This window comes from Neomonachus schauinslandi, chromosome 8 (genome assembly GCF_002201575.2).
Source record: "Neomonachus schauinslandi chromosome 8, ASM220157v2, whole genome shotgun sequence".
NCBI classification, from domain to species: Eukaryota; Metazoa; Chordata; class Mammalia; order Carnivora; family Phocidae; genus Neomonachus; species Neomonachus schauinslandi.
Genome location: NC_058410.1, coordinates 89861518 through 89877693, shown reverse-complemented (window position 1 = coordinate 89877693; position 16176 = coordinate 89861518). Strand labels below are relative to the sequence as shown.

Sequence of the window (16176 nt, the reverse complement as noted above, 5' to 3'; positions counted from 1 at the left end):
TTTATTTATTTATTTATTTATTTATTTATTTATTTATTTATTTATTTTGTGGGGTGGGGAGAGAAAGAGAAAGAGAGAGAGCAGAGGGAGTGGCAGAGGGAGAGCGAGGGAATCTCAAGCACACTCCCTGCTGAGCAGGCCAAGCCCCCTGACCTTTAAAACTCTAGGCTTTAAGCCCTGCTGATTGTCAGAAGTCACAAAATTCGGTCCCTTTTGATTTCCAAGCCAGTTGCTATGGGGATTCCTTTTCCTCATGAGCTCCCAGCCTTTCTCCATGACTGCAGCTCCCTTCCCATCACAAAGGCCAAGATCCGTTTCTCTCCCCAACCCTGTCTCCATCCTTGCAGCCTCCTTTGATGTAACCCTTTCTCTTAGTTGTGGGGTTTGTTCTGTCAGTCTTCAGGGCAATTTCTGGGATATTCAGGATGATTTGATAGTTACCTAGTTGTCATCATAGTTTTTCCTGTATCATTTTTTATAATCAATTTCTACCTCACTGATTTTACATTTTATATTTAGCTACTTAAATATTAAATATTTTCCTAAATAAGCTACCAAATATATTTTCATAAATGGGTAGATATGAGTATGACTTTACCTGCTGGTTCTCATAAAATAGATCAAATTGGACCATATTAAAAATACTAAAATTCACCATGGCATCCTCTTTGGGGATGATTCTAGATAATTTTATAATTTCTTCAGGTCTTTCTTATATTTAAATCAGGAGTTTTAATGAGGAAATTAGGGACAATGTGCTTCTGTGGGTCAATTAGGTTCATTTTAAAGTTCAGCTCATTCACCTTGGTTACCACCACTGAGTTATTAAAATCATTACTAAAGAGATAGAATAGAATTAAAAAGAAGTGGTTCGAAAATTAGAACTTTGGGGCACCTGGGTGGCTCAGTTGGGTAAGCGGCTGCCTTCGGCTCAGGTCATGATCCCAGGGTCCCCGGGATTGAGCCCAGCATCGGGCTCCCTGCTCGGTGGGGAGCCTGCTTCTCCCTCTCCTCTGCCTGCCTCTCTGCCTACTTGTTCTCTCTCTCTATCTCTCTGTCAAATAAATAAATAAAATCTTTAAAAAAAAAAAGAAAATTAGAACTTTGCAGAGTAAGAGTAACAGAGGCACCTAGTTTTTTAAAACTGAAATTTATGTATCCTGATTTCTATATTCATGTTCAAATGAGATGAGTAATTTTAATTTTCTTTGCAAGAAAATTTAACTGGGTGACAGTCTATATTAAGCCTTTTTGTTACAATTATGTAGTTAAACTTTGCACCTCATTGTAAAGAGTTCTAGTCATCAGCATATTGTCAGAAGGAATTTTTGTAAATTAAGAAAGATTGCTTGCAAAAACATACTAACTTTGTGAAGGGCATCTAGAAAGATAAAGAATTAGGACTTCAGGTAATTAGCTGAGAAAAATTGGTAACTGACAAAGAATTGGTGAAGCAAATGCCTTTCTCTGTTCACATAACAGATGTAAGAATAATTAGGGGTTGGCCCAGATTTGCTAATAGTAAATCTAGTCAAAATACAATGGCAACAACCAACAAAAATACTGCCGCTCCTATTCTTTCAGGACCTACAAGATTCCTTTTGTGACCATTCATCTGCATGCAATTCTTATTCCCTGAACTTTTCTGTCCAATCATAGGTTCAGGTAAGAAAAGATTATGAAGAGCTGGGGAAAGGAGGTAGGAAATATATTTAACATTAAGCCATCAGTTTGAGGAAATAATTCTTCTTTTTTTCTTTCTCCAAATTTTTCTTTAAATTCCAGTGAGTTAACATACAATGTAATATTAGTTTTAAGTATAGAATTTAGTGATTCACCACTTACATACAACACTCAGTGCTCATCACAAGTGCCCTCCTTAATACCCTATCACCTATTTAACCCATCCTCATGCCCACTTCCCCTCCAGTAACCCACAGTTGGTCCCCCATAGTTAAGATCTGTTTCTTCATTTGCCTCTCTTTTTCTCCCCCTATGTTCATTTGTTTTGTTTCTTAACTCTCACATATGAGTGAAATCACATGGTATTTGTCTTTCTCTGACTGATTTATTTTGCTTAGCGTAAGACTCTCTAGATCCATCCACGTCTTTGCAAATGGCAATATTTCATTCCTTTTTAATCCTTCCTTATATATTTTTTAAAGATTTTATTTATTCATTTGAGAGAGAGAGAGAAAGAGCACAAGCAGAGGGAGAAGCAGAGGGGAGGGAGAAGCAGACTCCCCGCTGAGCTGGGAGCCCAACGTGGGGCTTGATCCCAGGACCTGGAGATCATGACCTGAGCTGAAGGCAGACACTTAACCATCTGAGGCACCCAGGAGCCCCTAAGATACAATCATCAAACCTAAACTTAGAATGACTACTGTAAAGCATGGGATAGGACCATGACCTGTCTTATTCAGCAGTGTATGCCTAGGTACAGTTTCTACAAAGTAGTTTTTCCATAAATATTATTTCATTAAGAACAACTAGTCACATGGCACAAATAAGAAGGCTACAAAATCTGAGATGAAAAGAAGGGTAGAAACATTTTCCATAGAGACCCCTGACAAAGGCTTTCACCAAAACTTATTGTGGAAGAATGAAAGTTAGTTAACCCATGGGCCTCTGTGATTACCCCTGATTACATCTGCCCTCAAGATGATAGCTGTATAGTAAATTATATATGATTCTCACTTTGTAGTGTTGATCACCTCATTTTTAATTAATGCTTTCATTGGTTTCTTAGAATGCTAGGTGAAACATAACTTCATAATTTGTTAATGATAATATCAGGATCATATAGATCACAATTTATAAAAATTCGGTGTCCATATTGGGGAAGAATACCAGTTAAACAGTGTTCCATGTATAAACCAGCCCTGGTTCAATGCCTGTTATACCAGACAAGTAATTGATAGAACCCCATTTAATTCTCCAATGTATCCTGGTGTGGGTGATAGATTAGTAAGTCACGTACACATGCAGGATATGTTAGCAGGGGCTATTCCTGTCTGAGTGAGTAATGGAAGAGCAAAATGTTAAAAGACAAGATCTCACTTTATGAGCATGCCTGCTGTTTCCCTAAGTAGGTGACAAATGGACTCACAAGCACGCCTACCATTTCAAAGTAAACACAGAATTTTAACCAATGAATGATGAGCCTATTCCTTCCAAGATGCAGAACCAACCTTTTTGTCTGACCTGCACTGATTCATCTGTATCAATTAGTTACAGACAGCCCTAAAACTAGATTTCAACTATTCACAGGATTGCACTAGTTTGGAGTAGGTTGTCACTTCTTATACTTAAGCTGTTTTAATTTACTTTATCACCTGACATAAAAATTCTGCTGAAAGTAGGCAAAAGAAACGATAAAATATATGCTTGAAACACCCTCCGTTCTTGCTTTTATAAATTGATAATAGTATAAAATCAAATAAAATCAATTTTTTTTAAATATGAGAGTTTTTTAATATATTCATCATTTAGGTTTATTCATCATTAGCTATTATACAGCTAGTACTAATTATTATAATCACATAAAATATGTGAAATTACAGTTATTATTTATTGTAAATCAGTTAATTCTTCGAAGATGGGGATACCTGTTGCTTAATCATTGCTTGCTGCCTAGGAAGGCAGTGTCAAGGGGACTCAGCTAATACTATGTGAGTCCAACCATAAAAGAAGTTCCTACCACTTTTTGTTATTAACAATGTAGGACAATAAAATCATTTGGCAATCGGTTAAACACTAACCCTAGGAAAATTTTTTTTTCTTGAGTTCTTTGAAAAAATTTATTCCAAGTCAAAACATGTTGTTTGTGCTTGCTTATTTAAAATATGCTTGGGATTCAAATGATTAAAATATATTGCAGAACTAAAATAAAGAAGTAACATATGCACAGGAAAAAGACTTAAAAGTTTAAAGCTACTGTGAGGACATGATTCTCTTTCAAACATTATTTTAGGCAACAGTCAACTTCCCTACCAAAAATCTGAACAGAACAGGATAAATTACCCACTTAATGAAGTAGATAGAGAAAGTCATTGAGAAACTAGTCTATGAAAGAGAGAGAAGAGCAAAGGAATAACAATTTCTGAGGTATAAGACATGGACCAGGAGATTATTGAAGTGGACCCTGGTTATATAGCCTTCCTAAAGCTACTTCAAGCAGTTCAATGACTCTTTAATTTAGCCATTTTATGTTTAATAAATCTGGAATCCTGCTCCTGCCTCCCCCCTCCTTAAAAACAAAGTAGAGAGAACTCGTTCTCATCACGTATTTCATGCTACTTAACCTCTAAATTTTTCAACTAAATGTTCAATAATATAAATAAGAGGAAAAATTGAAACAAATTTGGTGTGCCTAGGTGGCTCTTCCCCCAGGTCATGCTCTCTCTCGCGCTCTCTCTCTCTCTCAAATAAATAAAATCTTAAAAAAATTCAAACAAATTTAATCTAAGTCAGTATTTCAATATTTTAAAAAAGATTTTATTTATTTATTTGTCAGAGAGAGAGAGAGCACAAGCACGGGGAGTGGCAGGCAGAGGCAGAGGGAAAGCAGGCTCCCCACTGAGCAGGGAGCCCTATGCGGGACTCAATCCAAGGACACTGAGATCATGACCTGAGTGGAAGGCAGACGCTTAACCATCTGAGCCACCTAGGCATCCCTAAGTCAGTATTTCAGAGGGAAGGACTGAAAAGCAGAGTTTGTGACCAACCAGCATATATACTTCTTTCTGAACTGAAAGTAACTAGTCTATTCCCAACAAAGGAAGAAAAAGAATAAGAAAGCAATTTGATTTAACCAACTCGATGTACCTAACTCAGTTGCAGCACCCACATAAACTGGAAAAAATGTTTCTCAATTTAGAATGTTATCTTATGCTAGGGGTCTGCTAGTTTGAGACAAAAGCTTCTCTTCTTTAAGTCTGAGCTTCTTTAACTTTCATGAAGACTGTTTTTCTTTCTGTGCACAGGTTTTACTATTCTCCAACTTACACAACCTAAACTTCCTAAGTCCAGTTTTCTCAACCACAGTGGTATAAATATTTGGACCTGATATTTCTTTGTTGTGGGGGCTGTCATGTCCATTGCAAGATGCTTAGCAGCAAACCTGGCTGCTAAGGCAGGCACCAGAAGCAGACACAATCTGTATTTGTGACAACCATAAATGTCTCTAGACATTTGTATCCCCCAGGGGACAGAAATTACACTTGGTTGCTCTGGGATCTTTTGTATCTGACCTTACCTATTCTTTTCCAGAGATGTCTATATCTCTCACCACAAACTATGGCACTATCCATCCATTCTCTAAACCTCAAGAAATGTCTCTGAGGATTGATAAAGAATGAACGTATTGCTGTATTTTTCTGGTTGAGGGTACAATTACAAGGTACCTTTAGGAGCTTAGGATAGTTATGGGCCAGTAGGAAATAGTTTCAGCTTTTCTGTTCAACTTAGGCTTTAGTAGCAGATCATAGTGTAAATATTAGATTTTTTCATTTTGTGTATGTGTGCAAACTAATATTTTGAGTGTCTATAACATATTTAGCTTATCCAACATTCCTTTCTTTGATTTGTTGACCTTTACATTTTTTTTACATTAAAAAAAACCAACATTGAGGGGTATTTTGTGTATCACATAATTCTTTCCATCTTCACCAAATGTATCTCTCCCCAAATTCAGTGTCAAGTTAGCTTTGACTACCCTATTACTAAGAGAGATGTCTCCTGTTGGTCAGTTTGTGGAGTTTGTGTTCTTCCTACATAGAAGCACCCTTCCAAAGAGGTTCCCATCTGCTACACTTGGCATGACTTGCCTTTGCTGAAATTTTGCTGCCTTCCCTGGAAGAAGGGTAGTCCTGTACAAAGAAACAAAGATATCTACCTACATAGAGCTTAAATTTCATCCTAATATACACTTATAGACAATGAAAAAGATATGTGAAGAACTATACTGTTATCTGGGAAACTGGATGGCAATGGTTGTTAAAAAGAAACTAAAAAAAGGAGATGACATGTATGAACCAGAAGTGAGTATTTAACATTTTCCACTGGATGTCTATGGAAGAACTCACTGAAAAGGTAAACATTTGAGAAAATACCTGAACAGAATGAAAAACCCCACAAAGCAGAAATTTGGGTCAAAATCTTTAAGATAAAGGCCCTGAGGCAGAACAGAGTATGCCTGGTTTCTTCTGGGAACTTCGAGGGCACTGTTGCTATTTTAGTGTGAGCTAGAAGGAATATGAACATTGAGCCTCTGATTTAATGCTTACCTGATCTAGCCCCTGAAAAGCCTAATTTTGTGAGACTTCAAATTCTTGTGTGCGTATGTGTGTGTGAAAGAGAGAGAAAGAGAGAGAGGGAGAGATTGAAAGAGAGAGAGAAATATTCTGTTTAGATTTTCTGTTGTTGCAACTAAAATTTTAAAACTCTAACTCCTACCCCAAATGCAAATTGTATTCATATGGAATTCTAATTTGAGCTTTACTTCTCTCAGTGTTCAGTATGAGTTTGCATAAGTCACGCTTGCTGCAAATTATTGTAAAAAAAAAAAAGATTTAACTAGAGGATGGAAATAGAAAAGAGGAATGAAACAGATGGTAAAGTTAAACTAGATGAGTTTTAAATTTTGTTTTTTTGTTGGTTCCCCAGTGGAACCTTATAGGAAACTTAAAAAGATGAGATAAAACATAAACTGCTTTCTTATATCTGCATCCTTGAACCAGTTATAAAACAAGAGAACCAAAGGAGCTGTATATAAAGCTCTCATGGTATTTTTTTTGATGGTATAAAAAGCAGCAGTCAACAATTCTGTCATAACATTAGGAAGTTATAAAATATTTGGATAGGCACAGACCAGAAATTGTGGCTCTAACTATGTATAATATCTATTAAAATGAAATTAAATTTATTAGTAAATCATTGAAACTCTAAGAAACCCTGAATCATTGCTATGAGGTGATGTAAATAGCATTTAATTGCACAGTGCCTATATTTTTAGTTTATTGTGTGCATAGTATCAATCATATTTTTAATTTAGTGGCTGTAATTTTTTCATTTTTATAACCATGAAAATGACAATCAGAACAGTTCTCTCCCTGTTTGAGTTCTTAATTTTTTTTCAATGATTTATTTTTGGTGGCTATTGGAAATCTGACTCTCATTTGGGGTGTAACAATTGTTTTATCATGGGGGCTATTTATATTATTAATATTGAGATTAATATTGACATTGTGAAAATGCTTGATTAGAAATTCCTCATCACAATTTCAGTGAGAAAGTTCAGCATCCTTCTGCCACTTTAATTATAGAGAAAACGAATTGAAAAAAGGGAAATTTAACTCATGATGAGGAGCATGGCTTAGAATTAATAAGGTTCTGACATACTTTTTTTTTTACACTTAATATTGTCCATCCTATTGCATTTAATATAAACTTCCTAATCTTAAAGTAATTATGGAATATGTTTTATCCTTCATAATACTACAATTAAATGTATATTCAAAAGAAGTAAATCATTTTTTCTGATTATAATTTTCATCTAATTCCATTAACAGGAGTAGACCACTGTCACATTGTTGGTTTATTTCCTTTTAGCCCATATTATGCATATCTGTACAATACAAATATCATCCAGCCTCCACTGGCCAACACAACTCTGGTTAACCTTGGTGTTAAGTTAGAACTGGATTTTAACTCAGAGTCTCTCTGTGATTCCCTAAGCCATTCTTCCCCATGATTCTCTGTGGCTCCCTGCTTCCCTGTCCCTGTGTGTATTAACTTGTTCCTAGACTATATAGATTACAGGCCTCAGATATTTCACTCTTTCCATTAAGTCAATGCAAATCTATAGGGAAAATTTACATTTATTTAAAATGACAAAGTCTTGAGTGATTATGGGGATGGGTAAGTCAGAAACTGTATCACCTTGTGCCATCTAACTGGCTCCCCCAACCCCCTGCACTTCTTACTGCCTGGAAAAGCCTGGGCTCTTGATATATAATCTTTCATGATGTCTGAACACTCTGGGAGGTGAAACCCAATGGATAATCTCTGTGGGAGTAGTGCTGCCATGCCTGTTGACCTTTCCCACAACACAGGAAATATATATTTTATTTTATTACAAGAAGATAAATACCTTACATATACACATCTAAACCCAAATTACAGTTAGAATAATATAGCCATTTTTCATCAGATATTTCGATCTGAATATTTTCCAAATATCCCAATACACTTGAAAAACATAGTCTAAATTGGAGGTGTATTCTATTATAGGGACACATTATAATATTTAAGCTATTCTCGTTGCTTAATTTGATTATTTCTATTCTAAAATAAACAACAATATAGTGAATATTTTCTACACATGTTTAATATAATCCTGCTTTCTTACTTCAGGTATTTCTAGATTATTACAGCTATTTTCAGGTATTTCTGAATTATTACAGATGAAAAAACTTTAGGTATATACTCTACATTGCCAACTGGTGGTCCTATTTTCCCTGAATACATGCAAAAATACTGTTGCAATAAATATGTATACTTTTGTGTTTTGATGGAAAAGTGTAAAACGGTATGTCCATACTGCCTTAAATGATATTTCATCTATTTGAACATTTTAAAAGTGTGCTTATTTTCCATTTGCATTTTTATCTAAAGATTATTTATAAAAATCTACTGTTGAAATTTATTGTTTTTTCTTTAAAAATTACTGATATACTATACATATAATTTTGCATGAAGTAACAAATATGCCCCACTATGACAGAGTGTTTTTTTAATTTCTTGGCAAGCAATCAAGGGTCAAGGAGATCACTTAGGGCATAGAGCCGAAGTGAAAATAGTAATATTCAAGCCTTTATTCACTTATTGCCACAGTGCTGTTAACAGGAACAAAGAGGCTCCAGGTATTTTTCCCCCCCAGAGGAACAACATGAGGCAAGATCCAGTGGCTGCAACACAGATAAGGGAACCCTCTCATTGCCCTGAAGAAAGAGGGCTAGGAAAGGTAGAGAAAGAGGGCTAGGGGTGGAAAAGTATTAAGTCAATGTGGAAAATTTGGCTCAGTCAAGGCCCCCCTATATAAAGAGGTCTCCCTGAAGGCACACGGGAAATGCCCCAGCTACGGCCCTCGGCTCCCCCATAATGAAAAAGACCTCTGAATAAGGTACATGTGTTGTTGAGAAGAATAAGTAATCTGCAACTGTTGTGTGTACCATTTTGTAGTCATTTAGGTAAGTGGATTGATAGTACTGTTCACATTTTGTATATCCCTCCAGATTTTCTGTCTACTTATTCTACCAATTACTGAAAGGAAAGTATTCATCTCTCAAATATAATTTTACTTTTACTTATTCCTTTTTTGGATTATGTCAGTTTCTGGTTCATATATTTTGAATCTCTTTTATTAAATGTATAACTCAGTATGATTAGTTGACCCACTTATTTTTGTGAAATAAAGTCCTCCATCTTTGATAGTTCCTGATATTGAAATCTACCTTATTGATAAAACTACATCAGTATTTATTTTGCCTAATTTTTATATATCTCTCTCATTATTTTACTTTCAATATGTCTCTATCTTTTTTTATATAAAATGAGTATCTTTTCAACATTTGAGTTTTGCTTCAGGTACCATTAGTAATCTCTGCCTATTAACTGAAGTGTGTAATCAATTTATATTTACTGTGATCCTGGATATAGTTGAATTTAAGTGTATCATTTTGCTTGCATTATGCCTGCTCTCTTCTTTCCTCTGAATATAAATATATTTGTTTTCTCCAAATAGGAGGAGAAATAGTTCAAATCTCTTCCTAAAATATTATAGTTTATCATATAGTCTCTTTGAATTTGGTCGATATATTCAAAAGTTAATAATGCAAAATTAGAGTAGAAAAACAAATATCAGTTAAAAATTCCAAAAATGCATTTTATATTTACAAGCTAAAAATAATTTGACTATAATATGTATTTTATTTTCTTTAATATATCACATTGAACTTAAGTATCATGAAAATATAAATTAAGTTAATTGAATATAAACTATTTCAAAACTTCAATATATCCATAACTAAGATTATTAATCAGTAGGGAAAAACATATTTTTGAAAAAATATTATAGTGTTAAAAACATTCGTAATGCACATTATCTTCGTCATCACCTAAATTTTAACCCAATGAGAAGGCCAATAGCATTTCCTTCTTGTTAATATTTTATCTAGTGAAAAGTCATTAAACTTAAAGTAGAATTATAGAAAAAGCAGATTTGGCAAGGTGATAATAAGTCCAGTCTAGTTCCTTAAAAAAGAAATTAAAACTGGATTTCGAGTCAGTAACATATAGATAATTGTTGACATACAAGAACAGGTGAGATTTTCCAGGAAGAAATGATGGTGGAGGAAGAGAAATTTAAAAATAAAAGTCAGAGATAAATTCTCGGAGACTATCTCAAGACAAAACAGAAACCAAAGCCCAAATATAAATAATATAATATAAAAGAAATTCAAACCAAAGCAGGAAAGACATTTCAATTAGACAATTTCCTATTAAGGAAAGGGTAAATATATTTTAAAGGAAAAAGAGATGCTAGTACATTCTTTATACTGAAAGTAGTTATGTATAGTACTTAAAAGTATGAGTTGTAGAGTTGCTTGGAGTAAGTTTAAATCTAGCTTTATCCATCCTTACCAATATGTATGAATTTGGGAAAATATTAAAAGCTCAATAGACATTTTAATTTTCTATAAAATGTAATGGTATTTATGTGAAGATCAAATGAAATAATGACCATAAATGACATGCTGTAATATCAACGTTTTATAGCTGCAAAATGAATGTTATGTTCTTATCCTATGTGTTCTTGCATAATAACATTTTTATATTTTAGCATATGTTTCCAGAAGTATACACATAAATTTGTCCATGATTCATTTCATAAATTGACTTTTCATTACTTTAAAAATATTTTATTAAAATATTTTGTATTTAGAGAAAACAATAAAATGAATGCCATAATCCTACTGTCATTGTTTACCAAAACAGTTTTAAGAAATATAGCATCATAAATGGATTAGAAGTTCCTTCTGTACTCTCAATGATCTTTTCCCCACATCTCTTTATAGAGAGCCCTTCTAGTAAAGCCAGTGTGTATATTTCTAATATGTGTGTTTTTACGTTTGCTATATATTTATCAATCATAGAAAGTATGGACTTTCTTGTGTATAAAAATTTTAATTAATTATTATCAGGCTATCTATGTCAGTCTTCAATAAGATTTTGAAATTCAACATTATGTTTTGATATTTAAAATATTAATACATGTAGCTATTGTTCACTAATTTTAACCACTCATTATAATACCATGGTGTGATTCTGCCATGATGAATTTTTCCACTCTCCTATCCATAGGCTTTTTAAAAAATATTTTATTTATTTATTTATTTATTTATTTATTTATTTATTTATTTATTTATTTATTTATTATTTTTATTGTGTTATGTTAGTCACCATACAGTATCCTTAGGCTTTAAGTTTGTTTTAGATTTGGTGTGAAAATTCTTGTATATGGCTCTTTCAGTGCATGCCTGATAATTTTTCCAATAGATACACCTGAAAGTGGAAATGCTGAGTTGTAGATATGCCTTACTGTCTGTCGCACACCCATTGTGTACTTGTAAAGTCATTTCAAAAACTATCCACCAATAAAAAGCATATTTGTATATCCTAACTATCTCACTAACTTTATTCTCCATCTAGTTTAAGAGCTTATGGCATTAGTAACTGTGGTTTTACATATACAGAGATATATTGCCAGGACTCAATTAGCTATATACTTATTTTATAATAAACACACTGCCTAGAACTCTTGTTAATGCCCTTCCAACATAATTCTTACAAGTTAAAAATCTTCATTACTAAACTTTATTTATTTTTTAAAGATTTATTTATTTGACAGAGAGAGACACAGGGAGGAAGGGAACACAAGCAGGGGAGAAGCAGGCTTCCCGCAGAGCAGGGAGCCCGATGCGGGGCTCATCCCAGGATCCTGGGATCATGACCTGAGCCAAAGGCAGACGCTTAACAACTGAGCCACCCAGGCACCCCTCCATTACTAAACTTTATATAAGTCATGTTTAAATATACATATAAAGATATAATTCTCTGGTTTAGATTAATAAAAGCATTTGAAATACAGACTGCCTGAAGCTATTGTATTTTCAAGTGCTAAATTACTCTGCCATGTATTAAATTACTTACTCTGAATCTTCCACTTATATTGAAACACCATCCTTCATTCAGACAGTTGATGCTGAGCAGTCTACAGTGGTCAATTACTTTCTCACAGTTTTTTCCAGTAAATCCTGGCAAACAACTGTAAATACATCCATGTAAATAAGAAAAGTTACAATTTAAATATTTTCACAAAAGCCTATTAACAGTTTGACAAAAATAATAATGCTTTGTTTAAATTACATGCAACATACATTATTACCTGATATTTTTAATCATTAATTTTGTCTATGCATGCTTGTGTTCTTAGCAAAGGAGAAAAAAATGATTTATTTAGTGAGAATCAGAGTAAACTACATTCATTTAATAGTCTTAATATTATCTTTTGAGAATTTAATGGTAAAACTAATTTTGGCCTAACTGAATATTTAACAATAAAATATAAGTTTTGGAAAACTATTAGAATAAATAAGACAATTTTTAAAATGTGAAAAAAGGGTGACAAGTGAGATTTCTAGTGCTTAGGAAAGCCATTATGTACTGATGATGTGCTACAAGGATTTAATGACACACATAAATTTGAGACATAGTATAAACAGTTACAGTGAACAGTAATAGTATGGTCACAGGCTACTTATAGGGTTTTATTTATAGTCATCTTTACTTTTTTTTTTCTAAATAAAGTAATCTTGTAGTGTAAGTGCCTAGGAATAAGCTTTTTTTTATGTTAACTGATTTATTTAATTAATTAATTTATTTATTTATGTTTTATTATTATATGTTAATCACCATACATTACATCATTAGTTTTTGATGTAGTGTTCCATGATTCATTGTTTGCGTATAACACCCAGTGCTCCATGCAGAACGTGCCCTCTTTAATACCCATCACCAGGCTAACCCATCCTCCCACCCCCTCCTCCCCCCTAGAACCCTCAGTTTGTTTTTCAGAGTCCACCGTCTCTCCTGGTTCATCTCCCCCTCTGATTTCCCCCATAAGCTTTTTTGATTGTAATGGCAATGCCTGACATTAAGCTTTTGATTGCCAAGGCATCCATTTCAGACACCCATCTCAAATAAACATATTGCCATCTGTATGACACAGAGACTAGCTACACAACGAGATAAGAAGACAGGCCTTCCCCACCCATGAAGTTCTCTTTATACAAATCCCTGTGTAACTAAATAACTGGCCACTTCCTTTCCCGCTCTCTAATTCCCACTCTTTCGTTCTAAATTTACCAGTAAAGAGTGAATCTGTGAAACCGTAGGTGCCCCACTCTTGACCCCAATAAATGCACAACCCCAGGTCCACATAGTCTCTCTTTCTCGCTCTCTCTGCCAGCAACTTGGCTGCTGGCCTGTGGGTATGCCCGTTACACCCCAGTACTTGAGTAATAACCTTGTTTATCAAAGATCCCTGATGGTTGGTGCAAAGCACATCTTGCAAGCATAAGAACCACAGAGGCCACAACATTGGCTCCTGTGGGGGAAACATATATGGAGGCTGCCAAGAGTAATATCAGCCCTGGTGAGTGCCCCAGGTGTTCCTAGCTGATAGCATCTCTATAGATATGTTGAGACACACAAAACAAATCTGGATTCCAGGTTACTGCAATTCATTAGCTGCAATCAATAAGATGCTAAGAATACATGGTGTATTGTCTTCCTTTGCCCTCACTCTCATTAATTTGTGAGAAATATTCCTGTACTTTAAATCATGTTTAGCAAACTTTCTATTGAAAGTGAAAGGAGCACCAAATTAAATGACAATGTATCTCTCTAAAGTAGATACTAGAGATTTTAAGGCCAAAATAATACTTTTCTTCTTCTTTTTAGAGAGAGTGAGGGAGAGTGCGTGTGGAGGGGGGCAGAGGGAAAGAGAGAGAAAGAATCTTAGGTATGTTCCATACCCAGCACAGAGCCCAGCATGGGGGTCGACCTCATGACCTGAGCCGAAATCAAGAATCAGGCACTTAAATGACTGAGCCACCCAGGAGCCTCCAAAATACTTCTTAAGACTAAGTTGTTACAAACTGATTTAATAACAAAGTGAATTATATCATATATTAATTATTTCAAATATCTTATAAGAACACAGGATAATTTCATAAAAGAAGGAATCAAAGGCCATGTTGACACAGTTTAACTGAAATAACATCAGTAAAATGCTTTAATAATTCTCTTTTCCTACTGTTCAAGGTATAGCCTGGCACTGGCACCTTGTAGAATTAAACATTCCCTCATTTATGTCAGGAATACCATCCATTTTTTTTTTTAGCACCTACAATGTGCCAGCAACTAGGCTAATTGTTTTAACACTATTTTCTATTTTCTCATTCAATCCTTATAAATCCCATGTGATACATATCATTACCACTATATTAAATGAAGGAACAAACTCAGAGAAGTTACGAGATTTACTTTGGTCATATAACTAATTTTAGAGCTGTTATTAAAATTAAGTATGGTCTTAACTTTAAAAGTATTGTATCTGTTACTCTATTAATAAAACCTGTTAGGACATGTTTACCTTACTTCCCTCATTCTGAGGATCTACCTAGAAACCCAGAAATTATTCCAAGTACCACTTTGTTGTGAAAGGTATCATTCCCACCCTTTCCTACTGGGGATAAGGAGTAGCAGGAATAAGGAAACACCAGAATATCCTCAAATTTTGGTGGGTTGTACTTATCATGTCTCAATTCTCCTTTGAGAGAGAATGAATCAAACTGTCCAAGACTAGCTAAGGACATGTGTGTTATTTGGTCTTATATTGTTCTGGAGTATGGTTTCCAGAGAGAAGGATCAGAGCTATAAATTAAGTGAAGAACTAATATTCAGTCCCTCATGAGATCAGATCAACAGGTTGCTGAATGAAGATTAGGGAGCAGCAACTCTGAGAAAGAGGTTTCTAAACAAAGCAGAACTTACTAATTATGAACTATTGTGCCAAAGTGTTAGCACTCTCACAATATACTAAGAAGGAAGCCCCAAAACACCATCTTTAAAACTTGGCCCAGGGAGGTTTAACCCAAAGGCAGAGGAAACCCATAATGAGAAAATTTTCCTGTTGAGTTACAGGCTATCAACCCTCCATGTCTAAATTCCTACTCCTAGTTTGAAATCTGAGAGGAGCTTTTGAATCTCATCCTAATGATATCCTAACAACTCAGCCTGCAGCCAGGGAAAGAAAAGGCTTAAATAGTATTCTTGCCACTTAAGAATTTAAACCAGAGAAAACAAAAACAAAGAAAAATAAATAAAAGCAAACTCCAGAATAATATGGACGCTTTGAGAAATTCTATTACAAAAGTGCAAGTAAACGTGAAAGATGCTAAAGATAAAGGGAAAATACATAAAAGAAGAGAGAAATTTCAGATAGAATCAACAGTTCAGCTCAATAAGTTAAACAGATAAGACTTTTTATGAAATACAATATAGAAGATAATATGGTGAGATAGTATATAAATAGAGATGACTTAGTGGCTAACAAAAATTAAAATAGAGCCAAATGAGTTAAGAAAGAAGTACTTTGAAATAAAAGTAGATAGAAATAAAATATGTTCAATATAAACAATAAAGTCTGAATTGTCACCTCACTCCCCCCCAAAAATGTCAAAAGTAGGGTACAATTCATACTTAAGAATATATAGCAAAAAGTGAAAGAAAAAGAAAATATAAAAAATGAACACTTAAAACACAGTGAATCAGAATATTTTAACAGTTTGATAAGGGCAAAAGCACATTTTATGAACTGGTCTGTGTGAATATCAGAACATAATAGCTAATATTTGGCAATTTAAAAAATCTGTAAATTTTATTATATTTAGTTTTTCTACCCTTTCTTCATTCATATTTCTACCTTGAAAAATAAACTATATTGGCCTACTTACACATTCCCTATGACATTACAATATTAAGCAAAAC

The 16176-nt window shown here is 34.1% G+C and overlaps 1 protein-coding gene across 1 annotated transcript in view; it reads right to left on the bottom strand.

Moving 5' to 3' along the window:
- The window catches only part of EYS (eyes shut homolog), a 160187-nt gene that overhangs the window by 31459 nt on the left and 112552 nt on the right, over positions 1-16176 (bottom strand). The window contains 1 exon segment of the mRNA XM_021692127.1: positions 12274-12388. Within this exon segment, the coding sequence (XP_021547802.1) occupies positions 12274-12388 (115 nt within the window).